The 26434-nt window shown below is 48.5% G+C and overlaps 1 protein-coding gene across 16 annotated transcripts in view; it reads right to left on the bottom strand.

The window, feature by feature from the left end:
- The window catches only part of LOC140427824 (type 2 lactosamine alpha-2,3-sialyltransferase-like), a 236019-nt gene that overhangs the window by 30503 nt on the left and 179082 nt on the right, over positions 1-26434 (bottom strand). For 11 of the 16 annotated variants that reach the window (XM_072513533.1, XM_072513535.1, XM_072513531.1 and 8 more), the window contains 3 exons: positions 25803-25970; positions 22782-22891; positions 21778-21841 (listed from right to left, as the gene is read on the bottom strand). In XM_072513533.1, the coding sequence (XP_072369634.1) occupies positions 21778-21841; positions 22782-22891; positions 25803-25970 (342 nt within the window). Of the gene's footprint in view, positions 1-21777; positions 21842-22047; positions 22203-22781; positions 22892-25802; positions 25971-26434 lie in introns of those variants that run through there. The other 5 variants (XM_072513542.1, XM_072513540.1, XM_072513539.1 and 2 more) reach the window with 2 other exon arrangements.

Raw genomic sequence — 26434 nt, forward strand, 5'->3', positions numbered from 1 at the left:
TCCATCGTATTCCCCCCCCTTTTAAAAAAATTTTAATATCCACCCTCAAATTCTCTTCCTTATATTCCCTCTTGCAGAATTTCTAATAACTTCTTCAAGCTAGCCCCTTGTTTTGTTACAGTCAGATAATTGGTAACTGCTGTCAAAACACTTGATCTTGTCAATGTCTTGTTCTCTAGCATCTGTTTTAGGCTCTCTTATGTCTATTCATAGTCTCTTTTCATCACTTTAAATAGAGTGAACATTTCTCTCAAAGGGACTTATTGTCTATGTGGCACTCTATAGGTTCTGTTCCCGAATGCCCCGTTCTAATTAAAATTTCTGTCAGGATCCTGGACATAAAAAAATGGCATATCTCCTGCCTCCAGGAGGGCACGTGCCCCTGCCAATGTACTTTTTAACCACTCTTCATATCTTTTTAGTTTTCCATGCTAAAGGGCAACATTTTCCTTTCTCCCCCAGGAGAAAAATTATAAATCCTCCCACACTCGCAAATGCCATTGCAGAAATAGCTTAAGATGCGTCACTACAAACAATCCATTCCAGTTGTCTAATATCACCTAAAGATGGGAAATTCAAAACACACTTCTCCAATTTTAATTTGTGAATATTTTGTTTGCTCGAACAACCTCTTCAACCTTGGGATTGTTAACTTTAGAGCTTAGTTCAAAAACATCAAAGCTGGCGTCCGGTCTAGTTTGTCTACTTCACCAATTCAGCTGCCCAATTAAACTTCGGAGTTCCTCCTCTTCCATTTCAGAAGTCGCGGTATCCTTTTGCGAGGCCCTACCACGAGTATTTGCTAATGGATTAATATTCTCCAAGTAAGGCTGCTGATGTAGATTAACATGCAAATCACTCTGTTCGATTTTTCACCCAATGTATTGAATGCACCAGAGGCCTGACTTCCAAACTTGAACTCCGTTCTAAGCCCGTTAATAACAGTATTTTCAAATTTGCGACTACCACCCAACAAAAAATTATCTACGTGCATCATGAAGCTGTCTGAAGGTTTCCCTCCATGGTGCCAATAAAACATCACGGGGTCTGCTTTCAACTGAAGACAGCCCAACTTTAACAAAACCCACCTCATGAAGAAATACCAAACCCTGGGGGCGACATTCAACCTGTAGGCACATTTTTTTAACTTCCAGAGTACCCACTCTATATTTGGCGGATTTTCAGAGGACAAAGTAAAATTTCCCTTTGAAGAGCTGATGTCCCAGTCAGGAAAGCAGCTTTAATATCTATCGACTTGCATTCCCATGCATTTCTCACTAACAAAGCCAAGATAATCTTCACAATAGCCTTTCCTGCCATAAGTGAATCTACTCTTATATCTTGGTCACCAAAGTTTTATTCAAAACCTCGTGCCACCAGTCTGGCTTTGGTCTTATAACTTCCATCAGGAAGCACCTTTTCCGTGAATAGCCATCTATGCGATAGAACTTGTTGTCCTCTACCTGGGGCCTCTTTGTGTGCACTCTAAATTCTTTCCAACTTTTCAGTTCTTGCTGTTTTGCATCTTTTCTTAATTTATCATCTAATTTGTTGGAAGCCACTAAGACCACTCAATTATGTAAACTTCTGCTCCTTGTAACATTCCTAATCCTTACCATATTTTTTGTGTCGCGCCCTCTACCCTGCCTTGTATCTTGTTCCGGACTGCTGCTGCTTGATCTGTCTTATTATGTGATGTTCTTTCAATAATTCTTGATCTCTTTCTATGACCATGTTCACTGCCAGACCGAGTGTCCAAACTGACAATACATTTCAGCGCTATCCGTTTTTGTACTTCATGTTCCTAATCCATAGTCCTAATCTTCTCTTTACTTTGTGCATTCAGCCAGTTTTTATATTCTCCGGTGACCTTCCCTTCTTTACCAAGGATAGATCCTCCCTTCTGGCAATTGTGTCACTTTAGTACAACCTCTGGCAGTTGGCCTTTCAACAAATAGCCTTATCTGGTTCCTCAGAGTTACCATGTCCCTCTTCAGGCACCCTGTCCATTTCCATGATTTGGTCCTCATAATTCTGTAACATACGTGTATGAGAATTACCTGGTTCCTCTTCAATAACCCCTTTTGAATCTGCAAACTTGCGATCTGTGCCCACTAATCTTGACGAGTGTACCCAAACAGTCTGGTTTCCATGCTTCAAAAATGATTATTTTATCATCTGTGGACCTTTCTACTTGTTAAGTCTATCTCTTTTATAGTGTACCATGTCTCTCCGTTTGCAACTAGTTTCCGATGGCTGTACATTATGTACCTCAAAGTTCTCAGAATTCTTTCTGAGATTTCGGCTTTAAGGAATGCTCTTCTGCCCAAGTGCAGTCCATTCAAATGCTCAGAAAAGATAGAGCGACTTCCGGTTGCGGCGATGCGGAGCTAAGCCGCACATTTCGGCAGCTCCCGCTAGAACAGACTTTTGGGCTCTCCGGAGGAGCCCCAACGGAAATCTTTTGACCAAATCCCGTGTGGGAAGGTGAAGCAAGGTCTCCCTTCCGTCGTGTATGGAGGGGACTAGAAGTGGAGCGGCGGAAAAAGAGGCTTTGGAGCAGCGGCAGAAATGAGGGGGAAAAAACAAGATGGCGGAGGGCGGAGATCGAGCAGCATGGGGGCCGGACCAGCAGGAGTTTCTCAAGCGCTGCGTGGGGGAGCTTAAAAAGGAGGTGCTGGCGCCAATGCTGTTGCCGATCGAGGGGCTGAAGGAGACCCAGAAGGCCCAGGCGGTAGAGCTCCAAGAGGTGAAGGACAAAATTAACGAGAACGAGGACGAGACCTTGGGCCTGGCAGTGAAGATGGAGGCGCACGAGGCGCTGCACAAGAGGTGGGCCGAGAGATTAGAGGTCCTGGAGAACAGGTCGAGGAGGAAGAATCTCCGGATTCTGGGTCTCCCCGAAGGAGTGGAGGGGGCTGATGCCGGGGCTGAAGGAATCTTTAATTTATAGGGATCTTAACCTGTTGAACCACGCCAAGTTTGGGGGAAGCTTAGTTGATGAATCAAGTCCTGGCGCAATACGACAAGTTGTAAGATTTGTAATATTTGTAGACTGTGTTAAGTTGTTCGATTCCTTGTATTATTCGACTGTGTATAGTTGAAGGAATTTATATCATCTCTGCTATTCGGTTATCAGTAGCACTTTGCGAATACTGGAACTCGGCAGAAATTTGCAGTATAAACTCCTCAGGTGCCAAAAGGAATTGTTTTATTTGTAGTCGCTTGATTACAATTTGAAAGTTATTTAAAAGGCAATTCGTAGACAATTCGAAGCTTTCAGAGAATTACAGACATTATCTTTCTTTGCTTAGGCAGACAGCTCGAAAGTAACTTTTAAAAGGTCAAAGTCTGGCAATGAAACATGAAAAGAGAGAGAAAGCTAACCTTCAGCTAAACTCAAACTCAAAGTCAAAAGTGGACTAACATCACTGACACAGACTGTTAGGCTGACAGAACCCCCAAAGACAATTACCTAAAAACTAAACACTAAAACAAAACTGGAGACTAGAATCAAAGGCAAAAACTGACTAAACTAACAGAAAGACAACACAGCACAACACACCTTCAAAGACAATAAAACCACAAGGCAACACACGAAAAACTAAACACTAAAACAAAACCCAAAATGGCCAGGAGAAACTTTTCAGTTATACACTTTCATATCTGTCTTAAGTCGTCTAATTACACCCCAATATAATCCTAATTGGTTTGGGTTAGACTCAAACACATTTGATTTGATGGCAAGCCGTCCATCTTTAATGTGCAACATCAGCTTTTCTGACCCAGCTGTTATCTGCATTGTGAACAATGTTGCTATGTATTCAGTCCCTGTCCTTGACAATTAGCACAAGCAGTGTCAAATTATCTTGCTGTTTTAATGTCACACTGTCTTTGAAAATATGCATTTGCCAGAACAACGGACCTCAGTAAAAGTGAATTATGCTGTATAAATGGGTATTTAAAACTGGGGCTCAACATTTATGCTTAAACAGCTATCTTTTACCTATACTAGTTGTATTCAAAATACCTGGCTTCTACAGGGTCGTACGTGAGTACGATGCTCCGTTCGCTGATGGGTGCGGAGGCCTCTCCGAGCCCCCTGGAGCTAGAAGGGGCTCACCAGGTCCTGGCGAGGAGACCCAAGGCTGGCGAGCCGCCAAGGGCGATAGTGGCGAGGTTCCATCGTTTCGCGGACAGAGAGAGTGTCCCTGAGATGGGCCAAGAAGGAGCGGAGCAGTAGATGTGAGGATGCGGTGATCAGAGTTTATCAGGACTGGAGCGCGGAGGTGGCAAAGAGGAGAGCTGGCTTCAACCGGGCCAAGGTGCTGCATAAAAAATGGGTGAGTTTCGGAATGCTGCAGCCAGCGCCACTGTGGGTCACGTATCAGGACCGACACCACTATTTCGAAACGCCAGAGGAGGCTTGGACCTTTATCCAAACGGAAAAATTGGACTCGAACTGAGGGACTGTGGTTGTGGGGGAGATGTTGACTGTTTACCCGGTTGTAAATATGGGTAAAGAATGTTTCACGGGTGGGACGATGGATGGGGATGGGGGAAGAGTTTTTGATGGGGGGGGGGGGGGGGGGGGGGAGTGAGGAATGTGGGCGTCGGTGCTGGAGGAAGGTGAGACTCGGGGATGGGGGAATTGGGATAAGGCCGCAACAGGAGCTGTGCCACAGGGGGCGGGGCTGGCTCAGGAAAGCACGGGCTTTTTCCCGCGTTAGGGAGGGGGGGGGGGGGATGGAGGAGTGCAAGGAGGAGGAGGGATTTCCACACGGCGGGGGTCAACGGGAAGGCGGGGGAAGCCGGGGTCAGCAGGAGTCAGCTGACTTATGGAAGTATTATGGGGGGAGCAAAAGAGCTAGATTTGGATCTAGCGGGGAGGGGGAGGGGAGGGGCGGACAATAGGGTTGCTGCTGCATTGGCAGAGGGGGGAACTGAAAATGGAAGAGGTGGTCGGGGCGGCGGTTCCTCGTCTGGGGGACTGGAGGGTGCGGGAGATGCGGGCACGGGACTGGCCTAAAATAGGAGATGGCTAGTCGGCCGGGGGGGTTAGCCCCCCAATCCGGTTGATCACGTGGAATGTGAGAGGCCTAAATGGGCCAGTTAAAAGGGCCTGAGTGTTCGCGCAGTTGAAGGGACTGAAGGCAGACGTGGTCATGCTTCAAGAGACACATCTGAAGGTGGCAGATCAGGTCAGGTTAAGGAAGGGATGGGTAGGACAGGTGTTCCATTCGGGGCTGGATGCGAAGAATAGAGGGGTGGCAATACTGGTGGGGAAGCGGGTGTCGTTTGAGGCCAAGAACATAGTAGTGGACAATGGAGGCCGATACGTGATGGTGAGCGGTAGGTTGCAGGGGACAGGGGTGGTTTGGAAAATGTATACGCCCCGAATTAGGACGATGCTGGATTCATGAAACGGATGTTGGGGCGCATTCCGGACTTGGAGGTAGGAAGCTTGATAATGGGTGGGGATTTTAATACGGTGTTGGACCCAGCACTGGATCGCTCCAGATCTAGGACCGGAAAGAGGCCAGCTGCGGCCAAGGTGCTCAGGGGGTGGTGCAGGTGGGAGTAGTATGGGACGCGCTGAAGGCGGTGATCAGGGCTCATAGGGAGAAGAGAGAGGGCAGGGAACGGGAGAGGTTAGTGGGGGAGATTTTAAGAGTGGACAGGAGATATGCAGAGGCCCCTGATGAGGGACTACTCAGGGAGAGGCGAAGTCTCCAGACGGAGTTCGACCTGTTGACCACAGGGAAGGCAGAGGCACAGTGGAGGAAGGCACAGGGGGCGATGTAGGAGTATGTGGAGAAGGCGAGCTGGATGTTGGCACATCAGCTCCGCAAGAGGATGGCAGCGAGGGAAATAGGTGGAGTCAAGGATGGAAAGGGAACTACGGTGCGGAGTGCGGTGAAAGTGAATGAGGCATTCAAGGTCTTCTACGAGGAGCTGTATAGGACCCAGCCCCCAGGGGGAAAAGAGGGGATGCGACGATTCTTGGACCAACTGAAGTTCCCGAGGGTGGAGGAGCAGGAGGTGGCTGGTTTGGGGGTGCCAATTGGGGTGGAGGAGCTGGTTAAAGGACTGGGGAGCATGCAGGCAGGGAAGGCCCCGGGACCGGATGGGTTCCCGGTGGAGTTCTATAGGAAGTATGTAGACCTGTTAGCCCCGTTGCTGGTAAGGACTTTCAATGAGGTAAGGGAGGGTGGGACCCTGCCCCCGACAATGTCGGAGGCGACGATCCCCTTGATCCTGAAGCGGGATAAGGACCCACTGCAATGCGGATCGTATAGGCCGATCTCACTCCTCAACGTAGATGCCAAGTTGCTGGCAAAAGTGTTGGCTACGAGGATTGAGGACTGTGTCCTGGGGGTGATTCACGAGGACCAGACGTGATTTGTAAAGGGCAGGCAGCTAAATACCAATGTGCGGAGGCTCCTAAATGTGATTATGATGCCATCGGTGGAGGGAGAGGCGGTGATAGTGGCAGCTATGGACGCGGAGAAGGCCTTTGACCGAGTAGAGTGGGAGTATCTCTGGGAAGTGTTGTGGATGTTTGGGTTCGGGGGAGGGTTTATTAGCTGGGTTAAGCTCCTATATAGAGCCCCGGTGGCGAGCGTGGTTACGAATCGGCGGAGGTCGGAGTACTTCCGGCTGTATCGAGGGATGAGGCAGGGGTGCCCCCTGTTGTTTGCATTAGCAATTGAACCTTTGGCCATGGCACTAAGGGAGTCCAGGAAATGGAGGGGGGTAGTTCGAGGGGGAGAGGAGCATCGAGTGTCGCTGTATGCAGACGACCTGTTGCTGTATGTGGCGGACCCAGTGGAGGGGATGGTGGAGGTCATGCGGATTCTAAGGGAGTTTGGGGACTTCTCGGGCTACAAGCTCAATGTAGGGAAGAGTGAGCTCTTTGTGGTGCATCCGGGGGATCAGGGAAGAGGGATAGACGACCTACCGTTGAGGAGGGCGGAAAGGAGCTTTCGATACTTGGGGATCCAAGTAGCTAGGAGCTGGGGGGCCCTGCCTTAATTTGACGCGGCTGGTGGAGCAGATGGAGGAGGACTTTAAACGGTGGGACATGTTGCCACTCTCGCTAGCGGGCAGGGTACAGTCGATTAAAATGGTGGTCCTCCCGAGGTTTCTGTTTGTATTCCAATGTCTTCTAATTGTGATCACCAAGGCCTTTTTTAAGAGGGTAGGCAGGAGCATTATGGGTTTTGTGTGGGCGAGTAAGACCCTGAGGGTAAGGAGGGGGTTCCTGGAGCGTAGTAGAGATAGAGGAGGGCTGGCGTTGCCGAATCTGGGTGGCTACTACTGGGCAGCCAACGTGGCGATGATCTGTAAGTGGGGGATGGAGGGAGAGGGGGCAGCATGGAAGAGGTTGGAGATGGCGTCCTGCAAAGGAACGAGCCTGGGGGCGCTGGTGACGGCACCGCTGCCGCTCTCGCCGACAAGGTACACCACGAGTCCGGTGGTGGTGGCAACGCTAAAGATCTGGGGGCAGTGGAGACGACATAGGGGCGCGATGGGAGCCTCGGTGTGGTCCCCGATCAGAGATAACCATCGGTTTGTCTCAGGAAGGATGGACGGGGGGTTTCAGAGCTGGCATCGGGCAGGGATTAGAAGAATGGGGGCCTGTTCATCGATGGGACGTTTGCGAGCTTAGGGGTGCTGGAGGAGAAGTTTGGACTACCCCCGGGAAACGCTTTCAGGTACATGCAAGTGAGGGCGTTATGGGAGGCGGCAGGTGAGGGAATTCCCGCTGCTTCCGGCACAGGGGATTCAAGACAGGGTGATTTCGGGCGTATGGGTCGGAGAGGGCAAGGTGTCGGCGATATACCAGGAGATGAAAGACGAGGGGGAGGCTTTGGTAGAGGAGCTGAAGGGTAAATGGGAAGAGGAGCTGGGGGAAGAGACTGAGGAGGGTCTATGGGCTGATGCCTCTTCCTAGTGTGTCAGGCTTAGCCTGATACAATTTAAGTTTGTTCACAGAGCGCATATGAGGGGGGCAAGGCTGAGTAGGTTCTTTGGGGTGGAGGACAGATGTGGGAGGTGCTCAGGAAGCCCGGCGAACCATGCCCATATGTTTTGGTCGTGCCCGGCACTGGATGGGTTCTGGAGGGGAGTTGCGAGAACTATATCTAAGGTGGTGAAAGTCCAGGTTAAGCCAAGTTGGGGGCTAGCATTATTTGGAGTAGCGGACGGGCCGGGAGTGCAGGAGGCGAAAGATGCCGGTATTCTGGCCTTTGCGTCCCTGGTAGCCCGGCGGAGGATCTTGTTAGTGTGGAAAATGCGAAGCTCCCCAGTGTGGAAGCCTGGATAAAGGACATGGCAGGGTTTATTAAGTTGGAGAGGATAAAGTTTGCCCTGAGAGGGTCTGTGCAGGGGTTCTCCAGGCGGTGGCAACCGTTCCTAGACTATCTCGCGGAGCATTAGATTAAGTTCGGTCGACAGCAGCAGCAACCCGGGGGAGGGGGGGGGGGGGGGAGGGGGGGGGTTTTCTGGGGGGCATCTGAGCAAGAAAATACATGAATGATCCGGAAAACTGATATGTACGGGAGGAATCCATAAGACCATAAGACATAGGAGCGGAAGTAAGGCCATTCGGCCCATCGAGTCCACTCCACCATTCAATCATGGCTGATGTCAACTCCATTTACCCGCTCTCTCTCTATAGCCCTTAATTCCTTGAGAAATCAAGAATTTATCAACTTCTTTCTTAAAGACACTCAACATCCCGGCCTCCACCGCCCTCTGTGGCAACGAATTCCACAGACCCACCACTCTCTGGCTGAAGAAATTTCTCCTCATCTCTGTTCTAAAGTGACTCCCTTTTATTCTAAGGCTGTGCCCCCGGGTCCTAGTCTCCCCTGCTAATGGAAACAACTTCCCTACATCCACCCTATCTAAGCCATTCATTATCTTGTAAGTTTCTATTAGATCTCCCCTCAACCTCCTAAACTCCAATAAATATAATCCCAGGATCCTCAGACGTTCATCGTATGTTAGGCCTACCATTCCTGGGATCATCCGTGTGAATCTCCGCTGGACCCGCTCCAGTGCCAGTATGTCCTTCCTGAGGTGTGGGGCCCAAAATTGCTCACAGTATTCTAAATGGGGCCTAACTAATGCTTTATAAAGCTTCAGAAGTACATACCTGCTTTTATATTCCAAGCCTCTTGAGATGAATGACCACATTGCATTTGCTTTCTTAATTACGGACTCAACCTGCAAGTTTACCTTTAGAGAATCCTGGACTAGGACTCCCAAGTCCCTTTGCACTTCAGCATTATGAAGTTTGTCACCGTTTAGAAAATAGTCCATGCCTCTATTCTTTTTTCCAAAGTGCAAGACCTCGCACTTGCCCATGTTGAATTTCATCAGCCATTTCTTGGACCACTCTCCTAAACTGTCAAAATCTTTCTGCAGCCTCCCCACCTCCTCCATACTACCTGCCCCTCCACCTATCTTTGTATCATCGGCAAACTTAGCCAGAATGCCCTCAGTCCCGTCATCTAGATCGTTAATATATAAAGAGAACAGCTGTGGCCCCAACACTGAACCCTGCGGGACATCACTCGTCACCGGTTGCCATTCCGAAAAAGAACCTTTTATCCCAACTCTCTGCCTTCTGCCTGACAGCCAATTGTCAATCCATGTTAGTACCTTGCCTCGAATACCATAGGCCCTTATTTTACTCAGCAGTCTCCCGTGAGGCACCTTATCAAAGGCCTTTTGGAAGTCAAGATAGATAACATCCATTGGCTCTCCTTGGTCTAACCTATTTGTTATCTCTTCAAAGAACTCTCCTAACAGGTTTGTCAGGCACGACCTCCCCTTAGTAAATCCATGCTGACTTGTCCTAATCCGACCCTGCACTTCCAAGAATTTAGAAATCTCATCCTTAACAATGGATTCTAGAATCTTGCCAACAACCGAGGTTAGGCTAATTGGCCTATAATTTTCCATCTTTTTCCTTGGTCCCTTCTTGAACAGGGGGGTTACAACAGCAATTTTCCAATCCTCTGGGACTTTCCCTGACTCCAGTGACTTTTGAAAGATCATAACTAACGCCTCCACTATTTCTTCAGCTATCTCCTTTAGAACTCTAGGATCCAATGTACAAAGTTTGGTATCATATTGATTTGCCATGTTTATGTCTTGCTATGCGAGTTTCCTTTTCTTCTTGTTATGGGGGGGGTTTGTTTGTATGGTTGAAAATTGTGTGAAAAAATTCTTAATGAACATATTTTTAAAAAAAAGAAGATAGAGCTAATCGCCGTCCTCTCCCAAGCTGGAGGAGAATCTCATTCAAGACTGAAGGGATTTGGGGATTTGTCCCAAAAGTTAACTGATGTGCACTGTAGTCCCAACCATCTATAGCGAATTCTTTGCATGGACAGCTCATGCTCAATCCAAAGTTAATTTACATCTTGGTCCACCTGCCAAAACTTTACAAAGCATTTAATTTATCACAGCATGATTTCTCTCACACACCCCGCTACTAAGTGGGCTTTGTGCAGCTGTATTGGTAATCGTGTTCATGTTCTCACACATATCCCGAAATTCATTGTTAGCAAATTCCTCCGATTATCAGTTGAGGCTATCTCGTTGAATGTTTTAAAGGCACAGATAGACAGATTTTTGAACAGTAAAGGAATTAAGGGTTATGGTGAGCGAGCAGGTAAGAGGAGCGGAGTCCACAAAAAGACAAGCCATGATCTTATTGAATGGCGGAGTAGGCTCGAGGGGTCAGATGGCCTACTCCTGCTCCTAGTTCTTATGTTCCTGCATTCTTTGCCGATGGCCCCAGACCAGTCGCTATCCCTTTTTCCGCTGTCTGTTCCAGAATTATTATTTTTGTTACTACCTTTAATCGTCGGCTGACTAAACCTAGTTGCCAAGTCTACAAAGTGTAAAATAAAAATGTTCCTTTCTTTATCCCACACCTCATGTTCCATAGCCACAACTTTATTAAAATCTGTCACTAAAGGGATGCTCACTATGGGGTAATGATGGTGTTCTTCTATATTTCTTATATATATCACATCCATCACTTACCTATTCTATAAGTTTGGTGTATTCCTCATCTCTTTCCCTGCAACCGAGCAAAACTTTTAATCTTTGAGAAAACAGTTGGGCAAATTGCCGATGCAACTTTACCACAATCAACTTTTTGTTTTCTAGGCCCTTGTTCTCTGATGCCAACAGTACTTCCTGGGCAGACGGGTGGCGCAATGGTTAGCATTGGCTGCCTCACGGTGCCGAGGTCCCGGATTCGATCCCAGCCCCAGGTCACCGTCGTGTGGAGTTTGCGCATTCTCCCAGTGTCTGCGTGGGTCTCACCCTCACAATCCAAAGATGTGCAGGGTAGGTGGATTGGCCACGCTATAGTGCCCCTTAATTGAAATGAAAGAGTACTTCCTTAATTTGCTTACAAGAAAAATTAGGATTCATTGATGGAACACAATAGTGTCCAGGATGCGTAAATTGGAAGTTCACAATTTTTCAAAATACAATGGCCTTGTTGTTTTCCACACCAAATTTCATACGTACTTTCTTCATCGATGGTTGGCTTAATAGTAAAGATATTTCGCTGGATAGGTCATCCATGCTAATAAAATGATGCTTTTTAGCGATTTTACAAGGAATCACTACTCTTTTCATTGATTTAAGGGTATTATCATCCCCAAGTCTGAAACTCACAGAACTTCCAAATTCCTTAACCTTGTTCCGATCTTTGTCACTTGGGTTCAGGTAACATTTCAACCAGTATATTCCACATACTGTACATCTGCAATCTAATATGGCACAATTGAAGGACTATACATTTCACACGTTCATCACAGGGACTGACACTACCCATTAATAAGACAATGAACATAGAACATAGAACGATACAGCGCAGTACAGGCCCTTCGGCCCACGATGTTGCATCGAAACAAAAGCCATCTAACCTACACTATGCCATTATCATCCATATGTTTATCCAATAAACTTTTAAATGCCCTCAATGTTGGCGAGTTCACTACTGTAGCAGGTAGGGCATTCCACGGCCTCACTACTCTTTGCGTAAAGAACCTACCTCTGACCTCTGTCCTATATCTATTACCCCACAGTTTAAAGTTATGTCCCCTCGTGCCAGCCATATCCATCCGCGGGAGAAGGCTCTCACTGTCCACCCTATCCAACCCCCTGATCATTTTGTATGCCTCTATTAAGTCTCCTCTTAACCTTCTTCTCTCCAACGAAAACAACCTCAAGTCCATCAGCCTTTCCTCATAAGATTTTCCCTCCATACCAGGCAACATCCTGGTAAATCTCCTCTGCACCCGCTCCAAAGCCTCCACGTCCTTCCTATAATGCGGTGACCAGAACTGTACGCAATACTCCAAATGCGGCCGTACCAGAGTTCTGTACAGCTGCAACATGACCTCCCGACTCCGGAACTCAATCATTCTACCAATAAAGGCCAACACTCCATAGGCCTTCTTCACAACCCTATCAACCTGGGTGGCAACTTTCAGGGATCTATGTACATGGACACCTAGATCCCTCTGCTCATCCACACTTTCAAGAACTTTACCATTAACCAAATATTCCGCATTCCTGTTATTCCTTCCAAAGTGAATCACCTCACACTTCTCTACATTAAACTCCATTTGCCACCTCTCAGCCCAGCTCTGCAGCTTATCTATATCCCTCTGTAACCTGCTACATCCTTCCACACTATCGACAACACCACCGACTTTAGTATCGTCTGCAAATTTACTCACCCACCCTTCTGCGCCTTCCTCTAGGTCATTGATAAAAATGACAAACAGCAACGGCCCCAGAACAGATCCTTGTGGTACTCCACTTGTGACTGTACTCCATTCTGAACATATCCCATCAACCACCACCCTCTGTCTTCTTTCAGCTAGCCAATTTCTGATCCACATCTCTAAATCACCCTCAATCCCCAGCCTCCGTATTTTTTGCAATAGCCTACCGTGGGGAACCTTATCAAACGCTTTGCTGAAATCCATATACACCACATCAACTGCTCTACCCTCGTCTTCTTGTTCAGTCACCTTCTCAAAGAACTCAATAAGGTTTGTGAGGCATGACCTACCCTTCACAAAGCCATGCTGACTATCCCTGATCATATTATTCCTATCTAGATGATTATAAATCTTGTCTCTTATAATCCCCTCCAAGACTTTACCCACTACAGACGTGAGGCTCACCGGTCTATAGTTGCCGGGGTTGTCTCTGCTCCCCTTTTTGAACAAAGGGACCACATTTGCTGTCCTCCAGTCCTCTGGCACTATTCCTGTAGCCAATGATGACATAAAAATCAAAGCCAAAGGTCCAGCAATGTCTTCCCTGGCCTCCCAGAGAATCCTAGGATAAATCCCATCAGGTCCCGGGGACTTATCTATGTTCAGCCTGTCCAGAATTGCCAACACCTCTTCCCTACGTACCTCAATGCCATCTATTCTATTAGCCTGGGGCTCAGCATTCTCCTCCACAACATTATCTTTTTCCTGAGTGAATACTGACGAAAAAAATAGAACTTAGAACAATGCGTTCTCTTTGGTCAATATCTTCCTTTTCTTCAGAGTCTTCTGTCTCATGTTTGGTTTCAACCACCCTATTATATAGCTTAGGACAATTTATTGCGTAATGGAGTTTCGAATCACACCTAAAATACTGATTGACCACACCTTGGGCATTCCTGGAGTTAATTTTTCTGTTGAAATTTCTCAATTCATTCCTCCTGCCATAATTGTTAAAGGTGTTTCTGTCCTCGTTATTTTTAGTTGCAATCTTCTTTCGTATTGATTCTTGTGGTCGGTTTCTAGACCACCTCGCTATCCCGCTAACATCGAGTCCTCCATAGTCTGTCTTATTGTCGCCCATTGGCCCATTTGTGTCATGAAGACTGCTGGGAAGGAATGTTTGCCCAGGAACTTTTTATAGGGCCTCTGATATTTGTTCTAACAGTGTGTGTCATCCTGCAAATTTAACTCCTGCCAAAACCAGAAGTCTATTTGTAATTTTAACAGTCAAATTGAACGCCAGTACTGATTGAGGAATTTCGAGACTAACGTTTCGCAGCCTTTCTATACAGTCTGTAAAATTCCATTATCACTCTTCTATGGAGTATCTTTCGACTTTCTAAATTTGTCAAAATACGACCAGGCCTCATAGGCTCTTAATAAGTCAATATATCCATGAAAGTTAATAATGTATCCAAATCTTCATCTGATTTCAAGTGCTCCGGCTCCAATTTTGAGCATACCGTACATCTTATTTTGATTTCATACGGTAACGGAAGTGCCAGGACCAATCCTTGTATTTTCTAGGGCAAGGATGTAACCATTGTCCACATGGTAACATCATTCTTCCATTGGTCAGAGTTGACGCTTAGAAAATAATGGCGGGGTAGTCGTACCACGACACCCAAACCTTGGATTTAGCCGTTTGTTTTCCAAGTTAATCCAAATCACTCTTCAAGGTTGGAATTCTGAATAAAGTCTTTCGTCCGAATAAATCTTAGTTTGCAATCTTTTTCAACTTACTCACAAAAAACACCCTTTGCTACCATTGTAAAGCACGAGTGGTATCTCTGTAATGAGAATCTGGAAAGAAAGTCTTGACTTCTTCAGCTCCAACATTGTGTTCTACAATCACTTCCCAACAACACCACTGTCACCTGTATCCGCTTTATATATGTTTGTAGTCGACTGAACAATAAGTGTGGTCTATTAATTAATTAAAAAACATATGTGGGTATTGCTGCTAGGCCAGCATATATTGCCCATCCGTAGTTGCCCTTTAGAAGGTGGTGATGAAATGCCTTCTTGAACCTCTACAGTCCCTGAAGTGAAGGCACACCAATTGTGCTGTCAGGGAGGGAGTTCCAGGATTTTGCCTCAGCAAAAGTGAAGGATCGGTGATATATTCCCAAGTCAGGGTGGTGAGTGACTTGGAGGGGAATCCCCAGGTGATGGGGTTCCCAGGTATCTGCTGTTCTTGTCCTTCTAGATGGTAGCAGCTATGGGTTTGGAAGGTGCTGTCTAAGGAACCTTGGTGAGTTACTGCAGTGCATCTTGCAGATGGTATACACGGCTGCCACTATTCATCGGTGGTAGAGGGTTTCCATGTTTGTGGAAGGGGGAGCAATCAAGCAGGCTGCTTTGTCCTGGATGGTGTCGAACTTCCTGAGTGTTGTTGATAAAAACAAGAAAAAGAAAGAGCTCACCGCCCAACTTAAATACAGGTAAAAATGAAACACTTAACCAGCAACCACTGCGTCTCCCGGCTGTCTCTCCTCTCACACTGTTTTTACTCTCCCGACTGTCTCTCCTCTCGCACTGTTTTCATTCTCCCGGCTGTCTCTCCTCTCGCGCTGTTTTCACTCTCCCAGCTGTCTCTCCTCTCGCGCTGTTTTCAATGTCCCAGCTGTCTCTCCTCTCGCGCTGTTTTCACTCTCCCGGCTGTCTCTCCTCTCGCGCTGTTTTCACTCTCCCGGTTGTCTCTCCTCTCGCGCTGTTTTCACTCTCCCGACTGTCTCCCCTCTTGCGCTGTTTTCACTCTCCCGGCTGTCTCTCCTCTCGCGCTGTTTTCACTCTCCCGGCTGTCTCTCCTCTCGCGCTGTTTTCACTCTCCCGGCTGTCTCTCCTCTCGCGCTGTTTTCAATGTCCCGGCTATCTCTCCTCTCGCGCTGTTTTCACTCTCCCGGCTGTCTCTCCTCTCGCGCTGTTTTCGCTCTCCCGGCTGTCTCTCCTCTCGCGCTGTTTTCACTCTCCCGGCTGTCTCTCCTCTCCCGCTGTTTTCACTCTCCCGGCCGTCGCTCTCTCCTCTCGCGCTGTTTTCACTCTCCCGGCTATCTCTCCTCTCACGCTGTTTTCACTCTCCCGGCTGTCTCTCTTCTCGCGCTGTTTTCACTCTCACGAATGTCTCTCCTCTCGCGCTGTTTTCACTCTCCCGGCCGTCTCGCTCTCCTCACACCCTGTTTTCAATGTCCCGGCTGTCTCTCCTCTCCCGCTGTTTTCACTCTCCCGGCTGTCTCTCCTCTCGTGCTGTTTTCACTCTCCCGGCTGTCTCTCCTCTCCCGCTATTTTCACTCTCCCGGCTGTCTCTCCTCTCGCGCTGTTTTCACTCTCCCGGCTGTCTCTCCTCTTGCGCTGTTTTCACTCTCCCGGCTGTCTCTCCTCTCCCGCTATTTTCACTCTCCCGGCTGTCTCTCCTCTCCCGCTATTTTCACTCTCCCGGCTGTCTCTCCTCTTGCGCTGTTTTCACTCTCCCGGCTGTCTCTCCTCTCCCGCTGTTTTCACTCTCCCGGCTGTCTCTCCTCTCGCGCTGTTTTCACTCTCCCGGCTGTCTCTCCTCTCGCGCTGTTTTCAATGTCCCGGCTGTCTCTCCTCTCGCGCTGTTTTCACTCTCCCGGCTGTCTCTCCTCTCCCGCTATTTTCACTCTCCCGGCTGTCTCTCCTCTCGCGCTGTTTTCACTCTCCCGGCTGTCTCTCCTCTCGTGCTGTTTTCACTCTCCCGGCTGTCTCTCCTCTCCCGCTATTTTCACTCTCCCGGCTGTCTCTCCTCTCGCGCTGTTTTCACTCTCCCGGCTGTCTCTCCTCTCGCGCTGTTTTCACTCTCCCGGCTGTCTCTCCTCTCCCGCTATTTTCACTCTCCCGGCTGTCTCTCCTCTCGCGCTGTTTTCACTCTCCCGGCTGTCTCTCCTCTCGCGCTGTTTTCAATGTCCCGGCTGTCTCTCCTCTCGCGCTGTTTTCACTCTCCCGGCTGTCTCTCCTCTCCCGCTATTTTCACTCTCCCGGCTGTCTCTCCTCTCGCGCTGTTTTCACTCTCCCGGCTGTCTCTCCTCTCGTGCTGTTTTCACTCTCCCGGCTGTCTCTTCTCTCGCGCTGTTTTCACTCTCCCGACTGTCTCTCCTCTCGCGCTGTTTTCACTCTCCCGGCTGTCTCTCCTCTCCCGCTGTTTTCATTCTCCCGGCTGTCTCTTCTCTCGCGCTGTTTTCACTCTCCCGGCTGTCTCTCCTCTCCCGCTGTTTTCATTCTCCCGGCCGTCGCTCTCTCCTCTCGCGCTGTTTTCACTCTCCCGGCTATCTCTCCTCTCACGCTGTTTTCACTCTCCCGGCTGTCTCTCTTCTCGCGCTGTTTTCACTCTCACGAATGTCTCTCCTCTCGCGCTGTTTTCACTCTCCCGGCCGTCTCGCTCTCCTCTCACCCTGTTTTCACTCTCCCAGCTGTCTCTCCTCTCGTGCTGTTTTCAATGTCCCGGCTGTCTCTCCTCTCCCGCTGATTTCACTCTCCCGACTGTCTCTCCTCTCGCGCTGTTTTCACTCTCCCGGCTGTCTCTCCTCTCGTGCTGTTTTCACTCTCCCGGCTGTCTCTCCTCTCGCGCTGTTTTCACTCTCCCGGCTGTCTCTCCTCTCGCGCTGTTTTCACTCTCCCGGCTGTCTCTCCTCTCCCGGCTGTCTCTCCTCTCGCGCTGTTTTCACTCTCCACTCTCTCCCCTGCACATTATGGGTCCACGGACCAAAAATAATAAAATAAAAGAAATGGGAACATTATGGAAATAAACAGGAAGGGCTCTTATAATAGTATATTGGCCTTGGAAGAAGTGTAATGTTGCGTTAGCAGAATGATACCTTGGCTCCCAAGTGTTAAATTATGCAAGATGATATTCCCTTGAATTTAGAAGATGATTTGATTCAAGTTTTCAGGAACTTAATGGGAACAGATAAGGTAGATAGTGAAACTATTTCCGCCGCTTCAGGGATATAGGACTCGACATGGTTAACAAATTGGGGATAGTCTTTTGTTTTCTTTTTAATAATCTTTATTAGTGACTTCCGGTGGCGACCAAGGAGTGAGTGGTTGCACATTTGGTGGCTCCCGCTTGTGACAGTTTTTTTGGATCTTTTTCCCGGTTAACAGGTGGCTGTGAGATGGAATAAAGGTGCAGGGGAGTGAGGGGAAGAGATTGACACTCTGGTGTATGGAACTGTAGGCCAGAACCATTCAAAAAGAGAAAATCAGTTGGTTGGAGCTGGTGCGGGGCCTGCGACGCACATGGGGATGGCAGCGGGGCAGGGAGCGGCCCTGCTGACTCCATGATCGACGGTCCAGCTGGTGAGCTTCTTCAACGAGAAGTTCACCCAGCAATGGATGGAGAGTCTGGAGGACCTTGTCCGGGCGGTGGATTCGGTCAGGGTGGTGGTTGATCGCATGGAGACGATGCTGCCGGCCCAGGGTCAGGTGATTCAGAAGACGGAGGAGGGGGCAGGGGAACACAAAGAGCAGTTTGCCTCGATGGCAGCGGAGATGGGGCTGATGCGCGAACAGCAGCGGCGGGTTCAGGAGAAGGTTGAAGACCTAGAGAACCGGTCACGCAGGCAGAATGTAAGGATGGAGGGCCTTCGTGCCGGGGAGTGAAGGAGCCGAGGCTGGTGTGTATGTGAGGAGGATGTTGGAGAAGATGCTCGGAGAGGGTGCGTTTGCACGGCTGTTGGAAGTGGATCGAGCGCACAGGACGCTGATGGAGCCCAGGGGAGCGACGCCGACGAGTGTGATGGTGGTGCTGTTGCACTGGTTCCTGGACAAGGAGCGAATTGAGGTGTGCCAGGCAGACGAGGAGCTGCACTGGAGGGCAGTGAAATCCGAGTGTACCAGGACCTGGGTGCAGAGCTGGCGAAGAGGAGAACGAGCTTCAACAAGATCAAGGCGGCCCTCTACAAGGGGGTGAAGTTTGGGGTACTGTACTCGGCATGTCTGTGGGTGACCTACGGAGGCCTGGAATTGTACTTTGACTCGGTGGAGGAAGCAGTAGAATTTGTCAAAGACAATGGACTGGCAGGAGAAGGTGGATTAGAATTTTGGTGGAAATGCTGTTGAATTATGTTTGGGGCCATTCCTTTTTTGACTTCAGGTTTGTTCTCTGTCCTTTGTTAAGGAATGGGTGGTTGGTCTCTTTGTTTGGGCTTGGGGAGGGGTTGTTTTTGGTTTGTTTGCACTAATGCTCGGGGGGGGGGGGTCAACATGGGGTAGGATGGGAATAGAGGGATACGGACCCAGGAAACGTAGAAGGTTTTAGTTTAGACAGGCAGCATGGTCGGCACAGGCTTGAGGGGCCGAAGGGCCTGTTCCTGTGCTGTACTTTTCTTTGTTCTTTGTAGATGGTCTACCCCGGATGCTTGGGACCTCCAGAGGAGACCGAGATGGATCATCCACTTGACACCTTTGGCTAAAGATTGCTGCAAATGCCTCAGCCTGGTCTTTTGCACACATCATTGAGGATGGGGATATTTGTGGAGCCTCCTCCTCCAGTGAGTTGTTTAATTGTCCAACACCATTCACCGCTGGATGTGGCAGGACTGCAGAACTTAGATCCGATGCGTTTGGTGTGGAATTGTTTAGCTCTGTCTATTACTTGCTGCTTATGCTGTTTGGCACAGAAGTAGACCTATGTTGTAGTTTCACCAGGTTGACACCTCATTTTTCGGTATGTCTGATGTTGCTCCTGGCATGCTCTCCTGCACTTTTCATTAAACCAGAGTGGATCCCCTGGCTTGATAGTAATGGTCGAGTGGGGGATATGCTGTGCCATGAAGTTGCAGATTGTGGTTGAATCCAATTCTGCTGCTGCTGATGGCCCACGGCGCCTCATGGATGCCCAGTCTTGAGTTGCTAGATCTGTTCGAAGTCTATCCCATTTAGCACGGGGGTACTGCCACACAACATGGAGTGTATCCTCAATGTGAAAATGGGACTTTGTCACTACAAAGGAGAAGGCGGTCACTTCTGCCGATACGGTCATGGACAGATGCATCTGCAGCAGGCGGATTGGTGAGGATGAGGTCAAGTATGTTTTTTCAATCTTGTTGATTCCTCACCACCTGCTGCAGTCCCAGTATAGAAGCCATGTCCTTTAGGACCCGGCCAGCTCGGTCTGTGGTGGTACTACCGATCCAGTCTTGGTGATGGACATTGAAGTCCCCAACCCAGAGCATATTTTGTGCCCTTGCCACCCTCCGTTCTTCCTCCAAGTGGTGTTCAACTTGGAGAAGTAGGGATTCATCAGCTGATGGTGGATGGTCCGTGGTAATCAGCAGGAGGTTTCCTTGCCCATGTTTAACCTGAAGCCGTGAGGCATCATGGGGTCCAGAGTCGATGTTGAGGACTCCCAGGGAAACGCCCTCCTGACTGTGTACCACTGTGCCGCCACCTCTGCTGGGTCTTTCCTGCCGGTGAGACAGGACATGCCCAGGAATGGTGATAGCTGTGCCTGGGACGCTGGTTTGTAAGGTATGATTATGTGAGTATAATATGTCAGGCTGTTGCTTGGCTAGTCTGTGAAACAGCTCTCCCAACTTTGGCACAAGCCCCCAGATGTTAGGAGGAATTTGCAGGATCGGCAGGGCTGGGTTTGCCGTTGAGGTTTCCGGTGCCTGGTTCGATGTCAGGTGGTCCGTCCGGTTTTATTCCTTTTTTGTTTTTGTAGTGGTTGAATGCAACTGAATGGCTTGCTAGGCCATTTCAGAGGGATTTAAGAATCAGATACATTGCTGTGGATCTGGAGTCACATGTAGGCCAGACCATGTAAGGACAGCCGATTTCCTTCCCTAAAGGAGATTAGTGAACCAGATGGGTTATTCATGACAATTGTCAATGGTTTTATGGTCATCATTACATTTCCAGATATTTTACTGAGTTTAAATTCCATCACTGTGGTGGGATTGGAACCTGGGTGCCCAGATCATTATCCTGAGTCTCTGGATTACTAGTCCAGTGACTGTACCACTCAGCCACTGCCTCAATTAAAACTCCAATTCTAACTTAAGCACTGGGGAACATTCACTCTTTCCTAACAACCTGACCTAGAGAACAAAGAACAAAGAAAAGAACAGCACAGCAACAGGCCTTTCGGCCCTCCAAGCCTGTGCCGACCATGTTGCCCGTCTAAACTAAAATCTTCTACACTTCCGGAGTCCGTATCCCTCTATTCCCATCCTATCATGTATTTGTCAAGATACCCCTTAAAAGTCACTATCGTCCCTGCTTCCACCACCTCCTCCGGCAGCGAGTTCCAGGCACCCACTACCCTCTGTGTAAAAAAACTTGCCTTGTACATCTACTTTAAACCTTGCCCCTCGCACCTTAAACCTATGCCCCCTAGTAATTGACCCCTCGACCCTGGGAAAAAGCCTCTGACTATCTGCCATCATTCTATTGGCTACATCTACCACTGAATACATGGCTTGAATGATTCCTGATGGCAAACCATTTGTTCCCAAAGAAGTCAGCTCAGGGCAAAACAAACCCTAAATAACTGCAAATGGTGTTCCCGCAGGTCTGCCTGGGGCTGTATTCCAGTAAGTTGTTGTTAGCCATGCTGGAGCCTTGACGTGCAGCACATCTGTGGAAACGCCTTTCCCACTCACTTTTTCATATCGTAATGAAGCTCACTTCTGCTTCAGACGGAAGCTTCAAACACCCACCCACACAGCCTTAAATTAAGCCAGTGAGTATCCACTGTACAGATTTCTGCTGGGTTTTGAAACTTCTACATGATACTGATAGCTTCCCACTGGATGGGTTAACTACCTTGGACTTATCCTGCTTTCCTAGTTTGTCACAGCAAAGATTAAGAAAAGAAATTATGCGTCCACATCACATGGGTTGGGACTACAATATTCTACCCGATCTGAAATGAAATAAAAACGGTCTTCTCGTAAACATGTTTTAAAACAAAGGGTTCACTCACTTCTTCAGATTTTTTGGAAGGTCGCAGCTCTTCAAATTAGCAAGTACTGCTTGGAAATATCTTTCTGGAAAATAAGTGAAATAATAAAGTAAATTTTAAAATGGATTAAGCATCTATGCTCTGAAAATGATGCCTCAGGTTTTGCCCCAGAGAGGGCAGAATATAATTCAGCACAACATATGCAAGAAAAAGGAAGCAAATTGTGATTGCATATAGGAAAGGCGGAAACACATCTCTAACTTTATCAAAATAATATGACATATCACTGACCTAGTGTTAACCCTATGTTCTCTCCCTGCATAGGTGCTGCCTGACACGCTGAGCGCTTCCAACGTTCTCTATTTTGGATTTCACATTGTCAACATGTGTGTTATTTTGCTGGTATTGAAGAAGACTTATTGCCTCTGCAGGTGTCTGAGGAAATTTGTACTTGAATAACAAAGAAAAAGTCCAAAGCATGATAGCTACAGCATCCTCATGTCTAGCATGTAATTATTAACTCTAGGTGTCCTTAAAACTACCGCAACAAGCTCAATACTCTAGTCTAACATAGAGGGTATTTGAGGCAATGTGGATCAGACCAAATTCTTACTGTTATACTATTTCACAATATTGTTGGTTCAAAGGCCACTGCAATCCTACCCCAGTAGTGATGCTTGCTACAAATCTTATTCACATTCATCTCTAAGGTATGCCAAACTGAGAATCAGATAGTTGAGGGCTGACCGATGCAACAGGGATGCATGTGTCAAACATACTTCCTATGCCTAAAATGTATGATGTACTTTAATTGCCCCCAAGGTTTCCATCATAGTCAATCTCTTTCAGAATCTTAACAATAGTTATAAATTTGTCTATGCGGCCTTTCCTAATTGCAGAGGCCCATCAATACCCTGCCCCAGTTGGAAAGATGGTTTTGTGTCCGAAGCATTGCTTTTGGCCATTGAATTACCGATGCATCTTTAACAGGGCAATTTATAGTCCCCTGTCTATGACCCGTGTACCTGAGCTCAAGGTGCCAAATGGCAGGATTTCTGGAACTTCCAATGCTTTAGCAGGCCAACTTTTATAGCCGATGTCGTAATCGCACAAGAAGGGGTTCTTGCTTTTGGACCTAGTGAAATACAAAACGTGGGGGAGAAAAAACACTTTAGTGGGAAGAATCAAACATTAAAATTTTATTAGTGTTCCATTAGTACCTCGTTCAGGCAGAGTAACAGACATAAAAAAATTAGTGTGGCACAGTGGTTAACAGTGTTGCTTCACAGCTCCAGAGTCCCAGGTTTGATTCCCGGCTTGGGCCACTGGCTGTGCAGAGTGTGCACGCTCTCCCAGTGTCTTCATGGGTTTCCTCCCACAGTCCAAAGATGTGCAGGTTAGGTGGATGAGCCATGCTAAATTGCCCTTCGTGTCCAAACAAAAGGTTAGGTGGGGTTGTTGGGTTACGGGGATAGGGTGGAGGTGTGGGCTTAAGTAGGGTGCTCTTTCCAAGGGCCGGTGCGACTTGATGGGTTGAATGGCCTCCTTCAGCACTGTAAATTCTATGATTCTATGATAGCATCCACAAAATTGAGACACTAACAGTGTCTTGCAGCGTGGCTTGGGGCAAAACCAATACAGTGCACTGACAAACAAGACAAACTAAGAGAATTATCAGCATGCATTGATATTCAAACCACATATAAATTATTCAACCAGAAGCCAGCATCACAGCTAAATTAAATCTGTGGAAGTACTAACATTTGCAATATCAATACCAATCTCAATGGCTCAATGCGCAAATATAAATACAAAGATTCAAGCATATTGTAATAAAAAGGAATGTTGCCCCATAGATAGAAAGTCAAGAATAAATGCGTCAGGTGGCAGGATGAGAGTCCCCAAGGATCTATGTTGGAACATTTTAAAAATGTATACATTTATATGAATGATTTAGACATAGAGACAAAAATAAATTATAAATAAAGCCCATCTATAGCATCAAATCAAGACATTGTTTAGGCCACAGATGAAATTTTGCACAGAGTTCTCAAAAACTCAATTAGAGGAGAGTACAGTGAAGATTCATTTAAATGATATGGAAGAAAATCATAATTAAGAAGCAATGCTCAAAAAAACTGGCTTTTGACTTCGGTGACCGTAATGTGCTGAGAGGCTCTCCTCCGAACTGGAACAATAAAAGGCAGTTTTAGTTGAATTTTGCTCAGATTTCAAGGGGAAAAATCCCTCAACAACTTAAGGAGGGTAATCGAGGAAGGATGCCAGCGAACGGGAGCTCGAGGGCCGAAGAGACAGCAGAAGCGGCGGAAAGTGCCATGACCAGCAGGCGGATGAGACAGCAGACCCATGAGGCGAAGGGGCCCCCGACCACCCAGGACAGAAGGCGGCCAACAACACGAGCATCACCCCCCCCTCCCCCCCCAACCTGGAGACGGATGATGAAAGAGTTTCCTGATGAAGGGGCTGACCGCCATGAAGGAGGCGATCAAGATAGAAATCCAGTTGGCGGTCAAGGTGGAGGTAGAGGAGACGATGGCAATCATGTAGAAGGCAAATGACGGGCTGGCGAGAAAAGTGGCAACCCAGGAGAGGATGATCCTCGACCTGGGAAAGGCCTAGACGGACCACAGCGATAGAATCGGCACCCTCGAGCCTGAGGTAAAAAGGTTGGTGGCAGCCCAGGGGAACCGGAGGGGAAAAGCCAAGGATCAGGAGAACAGGTCGCGACAACAAAACATCAGGATCGTGCAAAGGCATTGAGCTCAAAGACTCGACGGACTACGTCGTCCAAATCCTGGGCAACTTAGTCGGGAGACACAACATCCTCAAGCCCCCCAGAGCTTGACAGAGCGCACAGGTCGCTTAGACCTAAACCCAAGGCCGGGAAGAAGCAGAGGGTGATTATTGTAAAGCTCCACCGATACCAGGACCGTGAGAGGATCTGCGGTGGGCACCAGCCCAGGGAGGAGGGCCACCACACAAGCAGAAGTAGCTAGCACGGGCAGACAGAAAGCACGGGGTCCTCAGCACACCTCCCGGCAGGGAGGGAGCGCCTGGTCGCAGTCGGGGGAAGGGTGGCGGGGGGGGGGGAAGAGAGAGAAAGGAATGCAAGAGGAAAAGTGAGCGGGGTATCGTACAGGTCTTGGCAGGGGAGGAACACGCTGAGAAAACAATGGCGCCGCAAGCAGCCACTTTGGAGCGTCGCCGGTCAGAGGGAAACCCCAAAGTGCAGAGGCGCATCCACGCATCCATGCCATGTGGGTGCCCCCTGGACAAAGGGAAGCCCCAGAGGGCAGGGGCCTGTTCACTGTGAGAACAGTGACTGCAGCCATTTTGGATGGCCCCCTAACAAAGGAAAACCTCGGATTGCAGGAGCGGGGGAACAAAAACCCTCCACCAGGATTATCACCCGGAATGTTAAGGGGCTTAATGGCCCGGTGAAAAGGTCCAGAGTCTTCGCCCAACTGAATGGGCGGCACGACAGCACAGTGGCTAGCACTGTTGCCTCACAGCACCAGGGTCCCCGGTTCAATTCCCGGCTTGGGTCACTGTCTGTGCAGAGTCTGAATGTTCTCCCCGTGTCTGCGTGGGTTTCCTCCGGGTGCTCCGGTTTCCTTCCACAAGTCCCGAAAGACATGCTGTTAGTAATTTGGACATTCTGAATTCTCCCTCCATGTACCGGTAGGGGTGCCGGAATGTGATGACTGATGCACGATCAATTACTGCCAAGACGAGGTTAAAGCGTAACTGAAGGCTTTAATAGACTAGAACTGTTCCCCAGCAGCTCAGGTACAGAATGAGGGCTGCTGGGACGGCACCGACTCCTATACCCCGCCTATCTGGGTGGAGCTACATACTATACAGCCAATGGTAAGCCCCCAGGTTTGACCAATGGACTTCAGCCTCTCGGGTGCTGCAATAATTGATAATACCACATTCACCCCCTGTTAAAAAGAGTCCGGCGGGGATGGTGTCCGGTGGCTACAACTGTAAAAGACGCTGGTGGATCTCTGAGGAGCTCATACCTGCTACGAAGGCATCCCGGATTAGGAGTTCCGTGCGGTCGCTCGCCAAAACTTGCGGGCAGCCACAGCTTCTGTCCAGCACCAGTAGCGCGCAATAGAACTCCTCCAATGATTCCCCGGGGCTTTGTCGTCTCGTTGCAAGTCTCACCTTCCACGTTCTGGGAGGCACTGAAGGCAATGATTAGGGGAGAGATTATAGCCTACAAGGCAAGAGATAGGGAAGCGAAGGTGGCCAGGCAACAACTGATCAACTCCATCCTGGAGGTCGACAGAAAGTACTCCGAGGCCCCGACCAGAGCTTCTGGTGGAGAGGAAAATGCTACAGATGAACTTTAACCTGCTATCCACCAGGAAAGCAGTGTACCAACTCCGCCAAACATGGGGGACCTTTATGAGCATGGGGAAAAGGCTGGCCACCTCCTGGTTCACCAGCTGAGAAAGCAGACAGCCACGAGGGAAATAGGGTAGGTAAAGGATAGCGGAGGCAGACTGTAAATCGAGCAAAAAGAGATCAACCGAACGTTTGGGACATTCTACCAATGGGGTTGCGGAGATGAAACGGTTCTTCAATGAACTGGACATGCCAGTCGTGGTGAACGATAGGCGGTGAAAGCTGGAGGCACCAGTAGGAC

This window comes from Scyliorhinus torazame, chromosome 8 (assembly GCF_047496885.1).
Source record: "Scyliorhinus torazame isolate Kashiwa2021f chromosome 8, sScyTor2.1, whole genome shotgun sequence".
NCBI classification, from domain to species: Eukaryota; Metazoa; Chordata; class Chondrichthyes; order Carcharhiniformes; family Scyliorhinidae; genus Scyliorhinus; species Scyliorhinus torazame.